The 12,000-nt window shown below is 43.2% G+C and overlaps 1 protein-coding gene across 2 annotated transcripts in view; it reads right to left on the bottom strand.

The window, feature by feature from the left end:
- The window catches only part of LOC138621739 (lysine-specific demethylase RSBN1L-like), a 34,668-nt gene extending 23,037 nt beyond the window's left edge, over positions 1 to 11,631 (bottom strand). The window contains exons 1-2 of one of the 2 annotated variants that reach the window (XM_069699984.1): positions 10,920 to 11,631; positions 2,084 to 2,218 (exon numbers count right to left, since the gene is read on the bottom strand). In XM_069699984.1, coding sequence (XP_069556085.1) covers positions 2,084 to 2,218; positions 10,920 to 11,574 — 790 coding nt within the window. In that variant the 5' untranslated portion in view covers positions 11,575 to 11,631. The remainder of the gene's footprint in view (positions 1 to 2,083; positions 2,219 to 10,919) is intronic. The other variant, XM_069699985.1, reaches the window with a different exon arrangement.
- Positions 11,632 to 12,000: the final 369 nt, after the last annotated feature.

The raw sequence follows: 12,000 nt of genomic DNA, 5'->3' as shown, positions 1-12,000 counted from the left end.
TCACTCCCAACATGTGCAAATGTAATACTCTGAATTAAATGCTGCTCTCACTTTCACTGAAAAACCGTCTCTCCGGTGGGGAGAGCCCCAGCCCCCGCACCTCGTTTAGCTCACGACCCAAAATCTCGCTGAGGATTTCAGTGAGTCTATTATCGTAAACACACATGATTAAATAGGGAAGTCTCTCTCTCTCTCTCTCTCTCTCTCTCTCTCTCTCGGGATGTCCGCGGCATTGAGACACACGGTCTCTTTCTCCGAGTCTCTCTTGAGTCCAGCCGCTCTCCTAACTCTAACCCTCATGATGAGAAGATGAATCAACGTTCTACAGAAAGTGGGAAGATTGAAATAGTGCACCAAATGATCTCTGTAATTCTCATCTGCAGCCGCCGGTCACGGTGTGTGGCTAAAGCGTTACTAAGTCCTTGAAATGTCACAGCAGTGGCCGTGACATACCAGCACGAGTCACTGTCACCCTGACCGGAGCTTTAGAGCCAATCATATCGGTGATAAGAAAATTGGCATCCACGTATACAGCGGTGGTTGTGTCAGTCTTTAAAAACAAAAAAAAAAGCTCTTTAAAGTCTTAAGAAAACAGCCGCTGTTGACAAATGGCTGAGCTCAGATTACGGTCACTGCTCTGCAAATAATTCACTAGTGTCTGAAAGGTTAACGATGAAAGTGGCCACTGCATTCAGAGAGTGAACACATGACTCTGGATTTTCACATGTCCATCGGTACTCCTGTTAATTTGGCAGTCGTGCAGATTGAAATTAACTGCATTTCCATGCTGTATTTTTAGGAGGTTTTACTCCCAGTGTCGTTTACTTGACAACATATCCTTATAGTCTCTGTAATTTAGGTTTATTTTCAAAAACTGTTTTTGTGAAGTGATTTTTGCAGCAATCATGTTCAAACACGAAGGACGACGGGACAAAAGAAACGAGCTGAAAGGAAATCAGGTGGTGAGTAATGCAAGTACGACCACGCTTACAGCTGTGTCGTCATTTATTTCCTGTGTAAAATACAAGAACTGTTTGGAAAAATATTTAATCAATTTAGACCCATTTTATCGATTGATTTTCTGCCAATTCAGTGTTTTATTTCCATCTACTGTCGAGGCTCACACATACGTTTCGGTAAAAATAAAATCCGTTGGGGACACTTCGGTGAAGCGACGCGAGAACACAAAGAGACGGGAGACAAAGGGACAAGAGGCAAACAGACAAGAGGCTGGCCGACGCAGGAAGATAACAAGACTGAGCGCCGGGGAACAAGAGCGGGATAAAACACTTGCGAGGCGGCGACAGAGAAAGTTGGCAACACGGGCAGCAAACAAAGTCAGAAGGTCAGTTTAAATAAACAATTAGCAGCACGAGGTCAACTTAATACCAGGGATCAGGTTCTCAGAGAAAAGAAATAAAATAGTTACAACCGCTGTTCCCACCGGCACACAGCTATATTGGGCCTTTTTTTATGGCTGCAGCACACCATTAACATGTTTTTTTTGTACTGGCTGCCTGTACGTTGACGACTTAATGATGATTTACTGTCCGGCGCTCTGTGGAAGCGGGTTATGTGCGGTTACCTTAGCAGCAGAGTTTTATCGACACGGTGCTCTTAAACATGTGAAAACATCATCTGCGACTCCAAGTACAATTTAGTGCAACACGTGTGATGCGTTCAATCTGGCCTCCAGTGTGTGATGTTCACTAATAGCTGGTTTCTCAGGGGTTTGGTTTTTGCTCACTTCCATCCCACATAACACATCTAAAGTTTTGGCATTAATCCGAGGAACATTTTGTACTATTTTCTCATTTGCAATAGACCCAATGAATAACTGATGGATCATTTAAAATAACCAGAACAAGCAAACAATCAGATTAGCTGCCAATGGACATAACAGCTGTTATCCATTTTTTTTTTTTTTTTAAAGAGAATAACTGCCGTCATACTTCAGATGAAAATGGCCTTAAATGTTTCCAGATCATGCCGGGCCTTTTCGACGTGCAACTTTCGAAATCTTTCATTTGACTTCATCCCCGCAAAAGTCGCTTGGTATGCACGTGCGAGCGTCTCCACCAACCTTTAATCGGCTGCTTGACTCCTCCGTTCTCCCTCTTGATCTCGTTCATCACTTTGTGCTTCTTCTTCTCCTCCTTTTCTCTCTCGCGTTCTTTGACCTTCTTGTCCTCCCTCTCTCCCTCCTTGGCGGGGTGCTCTGTGGAAACGGGGAAGGAACATCTCAGACCTCAAATGGTAGAAACACTCCACTCGACTCTCTCGCAAAAGCACACATTTGCTGTGCGCACTTCATCGGTTTTAAGTTTGCTTCTCTGAGCCCTGAACTGTCCGCTTGTCAGCTGCTTCACCTTGGCCGTCACCCTTAACTTATAATCTCGCTGATCTCCCTTCCGTAAAATGTTTTGCTTTATTTAAAAATGGTTTTTTTTTTCTTTCGTTAATGTGTTTTCTCAGCACTGTAATGACCTTCCAATTCCCTTTAAGACTGCGGCGGTCACTCTGAGACTTCACTCCGTCTCCTTTAGCCAGACCTGTCTTCACTGCGCTGTGCCAGCGCTGGAGAACGGTCGAGCTGCAGCCATTTATCATTCTGGCACGGCGGGGAGAAAAAAAAAAAAAAAACAAAACGCTCCGACTTGTTTGCATTTCTTTAAATCAATCACAATCGTCTTGGGCAGCACTAAGGCCAGGACGATGGTTTAGCAAAATAGTGTCAGGGGGTGGGGGAGTGAAGGGGCGGGAGGGGGGTAAATCCCAGTAAACCAAGCAGGCCTGCCTTACTGCAAATCTTTGTCAAAACTTCCTTCTAGGCCTGTAGGTTGCTACCTGGAAGTTGTTAAGTGTCTCTCTTTTTGGGGATCTTGAAAACGGCAACATAAAGATGACAAAAGTAGAGGAGAGTGAGAGTGTGGAGTAAAATAGTTGGCTATGTTTATGTCGGGGGCCAACAACAGTGACCGAAGCCTCGAGTTTTGACATTTTGGGCACTTTTTGAGGCCGAATATCTAATTAACAATCGAAATATTTTCAGATGGACGGCCAGAACTCGAACAAGAAGGAGTGACTTTTTTTTTTTTGAACGGCGGCGTAACGCCCTGTGGAAGAAAATGTATTGACTTTTTGGAGCCAGCCCCTTGTGGCCCTCGGTGGTATTGCACTTTTGCATTGGCCTCGTTTGTCAGAGCCAGAAGCGACGTCCACTTTTATGGGGTTCACGCCAACATTTTACATCCGGCGAGTCAAACTGCTTCACTTGAAGACACACTTCACGGTTTTTTTTTCCAACCAAAAACTCCTCCCTCTTCCATCTTCAATATGCTCTGATCTTATAACTCGTAAAAATCCTCCCTTGTGTGTCAACTTGCTTCATTTCCTCTTCCGGCACCCCTCCATCTGACACAATGATTTGAGTGTGGAGGGAGTACTGCAGACGGAGGGGTTGGAGCGCACTTTAATGCAACACTCATTGCGAATCGCTGCGGACAAGAGCGTCAGTTCGACATGTAAACATCACACCGTCACACACCTCTTCGGTTGCTGGAGGGCTCTCTGAAAGGCATGCGAGTGTGTGCGCACTGACAACAAACACACAATTTATTCTGCAAGTCAACATCTCTTCCTTCCAGCTGAGCTAAGAAACCCTCACCTTTCTTAAAATAACTTCCATTTGATCACATCTTTTATTCCTCTCCTCCTTTGATTCTTTGTTTCCTTTCACATCACCACAAAGGGGAAAAAAAAAAAAATCCTTTATTTTGTTCATAGTGGGGTATTTTTTTTTTTTTGCCAATTCTTTTCTTTCTTTTCCTTCCCAAAGAACGTTCATCTTTGAACTCAGTCGGATCCGTCCTCTGAGAAGGAAGCTGTGTTTTCAGACTTCACTCTCCTGTGGACGTGGGGAGTGGGAAAGTGAACACAGTGTGGTTGGAGTTGCTGTTTGCGGGATCAAAGGAGGAAATACTTTGTAAGTAAAAAGGCTTAAAGAAGCCGAAGAAGTACTAGAGGTACATTGATACACTTCTGCGATGACCGTATTCAAATAAATACCTCAGTAGTTTGAACTTTAGACGATAGTTTTGCGTTTCTGCTCGACGTGCAGGTGGTCCTGCCCCTCATACCCAGTGTTAAATATGAGGAACGCCAAGAATGTTAAACCAGTTTAAGAACGATGCAAAATTAATGCTAAAAAAATTACCAGACACTGTAAGCTGCCTGCTGGGGGATAAAAAACAAACAAAAAAAAACAGCACCTTTCAAAACATCAATTTAGTTCCACAGGAAGAAGGCTACAAAAGGAGAGCTCACTCAGATCTGCTGCCAAATTTATAAAAACATGTCAGACCATGCCAGACTGGTAACATTCATAAACCTTAATTCAGAGGCAAACGGGCAATAAATTAGCTCAGGTGTCTGAAATGCCCTGAAATACAGTGGAGGACACGCTGCGTTGTCACAAGCTGGAGAGAGGGGTCTTCCCCTTCACACACAGAGGAACTGTCATGAGAACCGCGAGGGCGAAAACAATGATCCCACAATCTGAGAGAACATCGCAAAGTTGTTTTTTTTTGGGGGGGGGGGGGTCACGAGTTCAAACCGATAAGAAACTAAAATGTTAAACAGAGTTGATGTTGTGAGGACAAAAGGGCACAAGACTAGAGCTAATAATGAGTCAGAAGTGAAGGGGATCGGGGGGGGGGGGGGGGGTTGTTCTGTTTTTGTTCCCCGACTTTCTTGCAACCTGCAGTTTTGAAGGGGAACACAGCAGGCGGTTTTCAGTGTTTGGATGATCACAGGGGAGACAACACTTTGAAGGATGGGGGCCCAGAGGCAGGCGGTTTGTTAACTTCGACTACACCTCGGCTCACTGGCATCTAACTTTTTATAGTTTGGGAGGATAATCAAAAATTCTAACTGAAAACCAGCTTCCTCCAAATTATCCGCTCGTGAGATTCATTTGTTTTAGTCGGCGTTTTAACTTGTTAACCCGGGGCAGCGGCACCGTGCTGAACACTGCAGCGCGGCCAGGTTTCGATACGTGCTAGCGATTTGATAAGACTGTAAACCCGTCCAAGGTGTTCTCCGTCTCTCGCCAAAAACAATACGCAGATGTGCGCCAACACTTTGTGACCCTCAGCAGGATAATCTGGGCAAAAAAAAAATATTTTTTTTAAATGTATGAAAGAATTGAAGTAAACAGAAACCTCCATTTGAATCATACAAAGGTTTCAAAAGCTCTCACTGGATTTACATAACATCTGTAACATAACATTTATTTCTTTGTTCTCACTATCTGATTTGAATACTGCCAGACTGTTTCTTTTAATCTGTTGACATATTTCCATGGAAATTTCCTGCGTGTGTGCGTAATGAGATGGAATCATGCAAATTTTGTTTTTGTGGAAGGAGGCTTCAAAGATTAGACACAGTGAGGGACCGCTGTGAAAATCACAGAGCGGTTTTTCATGTGAGGAAAAAAATGCTGGACACTAACAAGCACATCGTTTCTGCAGTAAACCGAATCACTGTGGCATCCTGTGGAAAACCGGGATGAAAGAAAAGACGTAAAAGCCACGTCGGGCCACGCGCACGTGCATATTTTAGAGCGTGTGAAGCACAAACAGCTAGAATGCCATGACGGGACGTTCATCACTTCTGCTATCGGTCTGACACGTACGCGTGACGCCACCCAGAAAATCTAGAGACCGGATATTTCCAGATCGTTGGGAATCCGCGTCGTCTGACTCACTGTAGGGCGACAGGTACACCCGCTACTTGGGGAAATCCTGCCGGGCCAGATGGTCAGTCCATCCCCTGCTGGTGTGGCGAATCCATGCTTGACCAACCAAAAAATGATTTAGATTCATACGGCGTTTCTTTCATATTCTATTGAACTGATATTGCCCATGCAGAGTTAAGTATCTTGTCGTTTTTGGGCGAGAACACGACGGCAGCTAAGCTTCTTCTTCCACTTTAAAATCGGCCACAGACGTGCAAGTCCCAAACACGTTCAGGGGTTCTGTTAAGCATGGCACATTCATATCTATGGAAATAAACCAATTACGTAGTTCATTAAATCTCTTTTACGTTAAACACGCGACGGTCTAAAGCTGCATCCAAAACAACAAAGCACTTGTCCTATTACACATTTTTAAAGCGTGATCAGTTGCATCAGATTTAATCTGCAAATTCCGCAACATACGTGCCGGATCAAACCATCCTGAGGGGCCACGCGAAGGCATGTGCACAAAAAGAATTATTCAAGTATACTCCGGTGTTCCCGCCATGTTCATTGAGATTTGTTTCAATTCAATCCAAATGTGAGTAGGATAATCCATGTAATTAGTTCACGGCTGTATTAATTTGTAAGGCTGCGTGTGGTTATAATTATAATACCAGACTGCATGCAAATAACCCGAGTGTCAACAACAGGTCACAGCTGAAAAGAAAAACCCCACAACAACACCATACCTTGAATACAAGCTGAACCTGCTTTCTGCTTGGTCCAATTTATTTCACGTGTGCGTTAATTTGTCAACTCTACGTTTTCCTCGTCTCCGTCCACTTGTTCGTTGCACTCGTGGCTCCCGTTTCAGCACCGACTGTAACGAGGGTTCACTGCTCCCCCGGCACCCGCCTTCAGCCTCGCTCCGGCAGCGACGCCGCCACTAATAATATTCCTGTGATGATGTGATACTCTTCGGATCTCCGTAGGAAAATTCTTTCCCTGCCGGAAGGTCAGAGCACGATTCTGAGATTCAGTCCGAGGCTGAAGGACACCTCCCGGCGCTGGTGTCCAACTCGTGCCCGTCTCACCGCTGGGCCCGTCCACCATTCATCACACACACACCGACTCAAATGCCGCTTTTGCTGCATCGCCTCGCGAGAGAGTCAGTTTTAATCCTTGAAACACTTTGTCCAGGATTAATGTGCATTTTGTGTTCCACGTTTAAATACTTCCTCAGCTTCACAATTGAAGCTATTCAGTATAATTACAGTCTCCTAAAGTTGGCCATCGAACTGCTCACTAAAGCAATTAGAGGTTCAGTGCTTTACTCAAGAACGCCTCGGTGAAACTGTTGGAGGAGTGGTATTTGTTGTCAGTACTTTTGGCTTCAGACCAATTTTGCCAAGTCAGTTCCAGCGATAAAAATCCTGCAACCTAAAATGATAGCCCTGGAGAAATGTTTTGAAAATGATTCTTAAGAAAACAAACATACAAACAATTTAAAAATCAACACGAATTGACTTTTAGTTTTATGCTTTCTCAGTGACTAGAAAAAAAAAAAAAAAAAAAAAAAAAAAAACTGAATGTATTTGACAATCACATTATTTTAAAGTAAACTGCGTGCTGTTTCGGTGTCAGGATTAACATCAGCATCCATCTGCTCTGAAATCCCTACAAAGCATTGCCTGCCACTGATCTACTTGAAGAAATTAAAAGTGACATTCAACACAGTCTGTTTACAGCACTGTGTTTCTGGGCCACCAACACATCTCGTCCTGGTATCTAACCGACTGCTCAGAGTATGTCATGACCTCTTAAACTACCCAGCTCGAAAAGGGTGACATCATGCACAACATGTCCCCAGCCGGTCCTCCCGCTAGTGTCTAAACACTGACACACAATAACGTGTACACACACACACACACACACACACACACACACACACACACACACACACACACACACACACACACACACACACACACACACACACACAGAGCACAAACGCAAGGATTTTTTTTTTTTTAAACGCTGCTTTGGTGTGACAGTTAGAGCTGGAGCGATTAGGTGATCAATAGGAAAATGATCCCCAAATGTTTTGATAATTGACTAATCATTTTATTTTTTATGAAGAAAAAAAAAATTAATGCTAAAACGCTCAGATTCCCTAAATCCTCCATGAGAATAAGCAGAATATCTTACGGTTGTGGATTTGTTTTTGTCGCAACAAAACGTGATATTTCATGCTGCAACTTTGACTTTGGAAAACATTTTTCACCGCTTTCTGACATTTGAAGGACCAGACAGCAAATCGATTACTTGATAATGAAAATAATTGTTAGTTGCAGCCTTATTGACAATGATAAAACGCTGAAAAAAACCAAGACGAAGGAAAAAGAAGAAAAAAAAACAACCCTCACACACACACACACACACACACACACACACACACACACACACACACACACACACACACACAGCCCACGAATGAGAAAATCATTAAACAGAAATTAGTGGCTTCAGCATTAGGATCCAATAAAATCAATAGAATATAATGATTGCTCCTCTGGAACTAATAAAATAATGGGACTGTGTAATATGCGAAGGTTTCAGTTGTTACACAACTAATGGTGGAGTGGTTGAATGAATACCAGACTTTCTGCATCAATTAAAAACTCTACAACTGTCTAAAGCGAAAGGGCAGTAGATCAGTACCGTGTTTCACAGACTGCTGTAAGTCAGCACATTTAAGGCTGTTTGCATGATGATGTAACTCAAAGATTACATCAAAGCGTAATTTTTTTTTACATATACCGTTGCAATCTCTATTGGGCAGTAACACTTTGTATGAGCAGCACAGTAATAGTTGAAATCAATAGATTAAAGTTCCTCCGAGAATCCAATTTCAGGAACGTAAGTCATCACTACAATGCAGACAGCCGAGAGCGGTCGCTTTTGATCCGCACTTCGAGCCAGGTATGATTGACAGAAGATCTACTCATCGCTATAGAATTGGCATCATCATCTTCGTCAAAGAGTGTCCTGGAGAGCTTTCAGAAAACCAAGGGTACGTACGGCCGAGTAAATTTGGATATTTTCAGGCATTTACAAACCAGGGCTGATTTTGATTACGAGGAGAACTGCAACGCCAAATTAAATTTACGTACTTATTGAAATGTAAGGAAAAAAGTATAAGAGGAAACTTGTCTCAATATTATACTCGGTTACGCAGTCCGTTAACATTCAACAAATAATAATTAAAATGGGAGAAAGAATCCGGTCTCAGAGAAATGTCCTCTGTTCAATCTACTTCTACCAGTTCGAGCTTTTAAACAGAATTCTGCTGCTAGATTGTGATTAGATATTTCATAACTCCAATTTAAACTGTACAGACAGCTGACATGGGAAGGAGTCTCTGTCGGAGGAACTGTGGAGACCAGCGGGCAGATTATTTCCAGATATCTTGGAACTCCCCAGTAACACGGGGTGATACAAAACCTTTTTGGAGATAGGATTTCCTCCCCTACAATCTATTTGGACAATATTGCAGCTCACTTTCCAATTCGAGACGAGTATCTATTAAAAGAAAATAAAATTTAAAAAAAGATATTATTAGCAGCCAGCAAGAGAGCTGTAACACAAAAACGGTCACACACCGAACCTCCAACAGAAACTGACCGAGTAGATATTACGACTACGGAGAGAATAAACCACTCACAAAATTTCTGGAATGAGACATTCTTGCAATACTGGAATAAATGAAGTGAGTTGGTGTCCCCATGAGATGAATATGGGCCGTTACTGGGAGTGTGAATCACAGTACAATATCATCACAATTCTTGGGTGACACTGATATTATTGTGACTTTAAACATTTTGCGATAGCAGATATTTCAATATACTGTGATTTACTACCTTTATTTATTTTTTTAACTGCTAATTATGTGTCCAAAGAATAATTTTGTCAAAATCTGGTTTACCTTATTAAATAAAGTTTTCAGTCTGTTCTTTTCTCTGCAATCATTTTTTTTATTGCAGGAGAACAGGTCTGTCAAGCAGACAGTCACTGTCACTATTGTTGTTATTTATATAATGCAATATTGATGCTTGGCATCTGGGTTCAATACAATATTTTCACACAAAATATTGTGATACTTTGCTGTTTTAAACTCCCCCCCCCCCCATCTACAGCCAGTACGAACTGACTTGTATTTCCATCAGTATAATGTTTGCATTTCTTTAGAAAAATTAAGACCAATAATAATAATAAAAAAAAATAGAAAAAGAATAAAAAAAAGAATTAATGCACAACCGTAAATGATGCAGTGTCAACAAGCCACGGAGCTCCGTGTCCGTTTCCCATACAGCCTGGGGTTACAGAGGGGGGCGTGGTGCTCTACCAAAACAACACTTACCCTATAATGGCGGGCGGCTGTCATATTGTTATGACAGCAACGTGTAGTTTAATACACACGCAGCTCAAAATAAAATAAAATAAAAAAATAATAGCATACCCTGAGGTGCCACAGTATCACAATTTACCTCGGCTATCAACGCCGATATGAAATTTTTTTTTTTTTTAATAAAAAAAATTGCCGTTTGTGAAATATCCTAGTTATTAGATTACAGTTCAACGTAAGTGGATAAAAAAAAAAACGGGTTTATTTATTTATTATTTATTTATTTAATACGACGTACAACAACTACGTAACCATTCCGCAGCAGCACGAGAGCAGCTGGTTACAATATAACTGCCAGGTCGCGCGACTCCTGCCTGGGTCGCTGCTCTCGTGGAGCTCGAGGGTTCACGAGCGGGTGAACGAGACCGTGAAACGTGGACCGGACCGGTCTTTACGGCCACGAAACTCCGTGAAAACACTTCTTTTTTTTTTTTCCCCTGACAAATATCGATGAGGGTAAATCTCGAGCGGTTTTTTAAAAAAAAAAAAATTGTACAATATTAAGTCGCGCATTTTGAAAACAGTTAGCTCGTCCGAAAACGGGACTGCCCAGACAAATTAGGAGGCGGACAACCGCGCGCTCCGGGACGCATGTTCGTATCCCGAGTGGCTGAATACAAACTATTAAAAAAAAAAGCCTATTTATAAAACAACATAACCCAAACTTTATGAATTTGCACCAAATAAAGATAGAAACCCCTTGTGATGGCCTACCTTTGGGTGGCAGCATGACCTCTCCATTTTCTCTCTTCGCCGCAGAAATGTTGTGAACTCTGTCGTTGTTGTTGTTGTTGTTGTTACTAACGTTACTCCCGGAGGTCAACAACAGTTTATGTTTCTTCTTCTCTTCTCCGCCTCCTTTGCCCTTCTCCCGGTCTTTCTCTTTGCTCGGTTTCTTGGGTTTGGAGGAGGAGGAGGAGGCAGGAGGCGCCTTGTGGAGGAAGAAATCGCTCCGCTTGAAGACTTTGTGCGCGCTTATCGGCGGTTGGGATCCAACGGCGGCGGGCGGCACCGGACCGGCGTCGCTGCCCGTCTTCGCCGGGCTGGAGCCCCACAGACCCGCGCTGCTGCCGTAACTCTGCTGCTGCTGCTGCTGCTGCTGGAGTTTCTCTCTGCCGCTGCCTCCCACTCCTCCTTCCCTGCTGAGTTTCTTGGTTTTAACGCTCCTCTCCTCGACTCGGACCTTCTTGGGCGGCGGCGGCGGCGGGTTGAAATCCCGGGAAGACTGGGAGCGGTTGTCGGGGGCTCCCTTCGCCTCCGTCGGTTTTCCGAGCGCGCATTTGGCGGAGTCTACGGCGGGAGTAGTAGTAGTAGGAGCAGCAGCAGCAGCAGCTCCGGAGAGGTGAACAGAGCCCTGCGAGTCAGCCATCTTGAGGCTTCGCTCTCTATTTACTCTCTTCCCCAACGGCCGCGCGCCGCTGCTGCTTTTTTTTTTTTTTTTTTTTTTGCTCGACGTGCGAGCAGTACGAAGGGGGCGGAGTCGGGCTTTGATTGACAGGCAGGCAAAGAGGAGGTGGAGTTAAAGTGACTGACAGGTAAAGAGGGAACAAAAACAAAAAAAAGAGGCGGGTCATATGATCTCTGTTGACATACTGCATATTGTAAAGGAAATGAGGACTCAGTCAAAACTAATGACCACCACACCAAATTAAAGGTTTCCACTGTTATTCAACATCCTAAATTTCCTGAACAGTTGTGGTTGACAGTACTGTTTAAAAATTATAACTCATTCACTCATTATCTAATCCGGTATCATCGTTTTGATTTGTTGTTTTTTTAGATATTTATTCAATAG

This window comes from Brachyistius frenatus, unplaced genomic scaffold, assembly GCF_029030835.1.
Source record: "Brachyistius frenatus isolate BFR_SWC_R1_liver_20210118 unplaced genomic scaffold, ASM2903083v1 Contig_32, whole genome shotgun sequence".
NCBI lineage: Eukaryota > Metazoa > Chordata > Actinopteri > Embiotocidae > Brachyistius > Brachyistius frenatus.
This window is presented reverse-complemented; position numbering and strand designations above follow the sequence as displayed.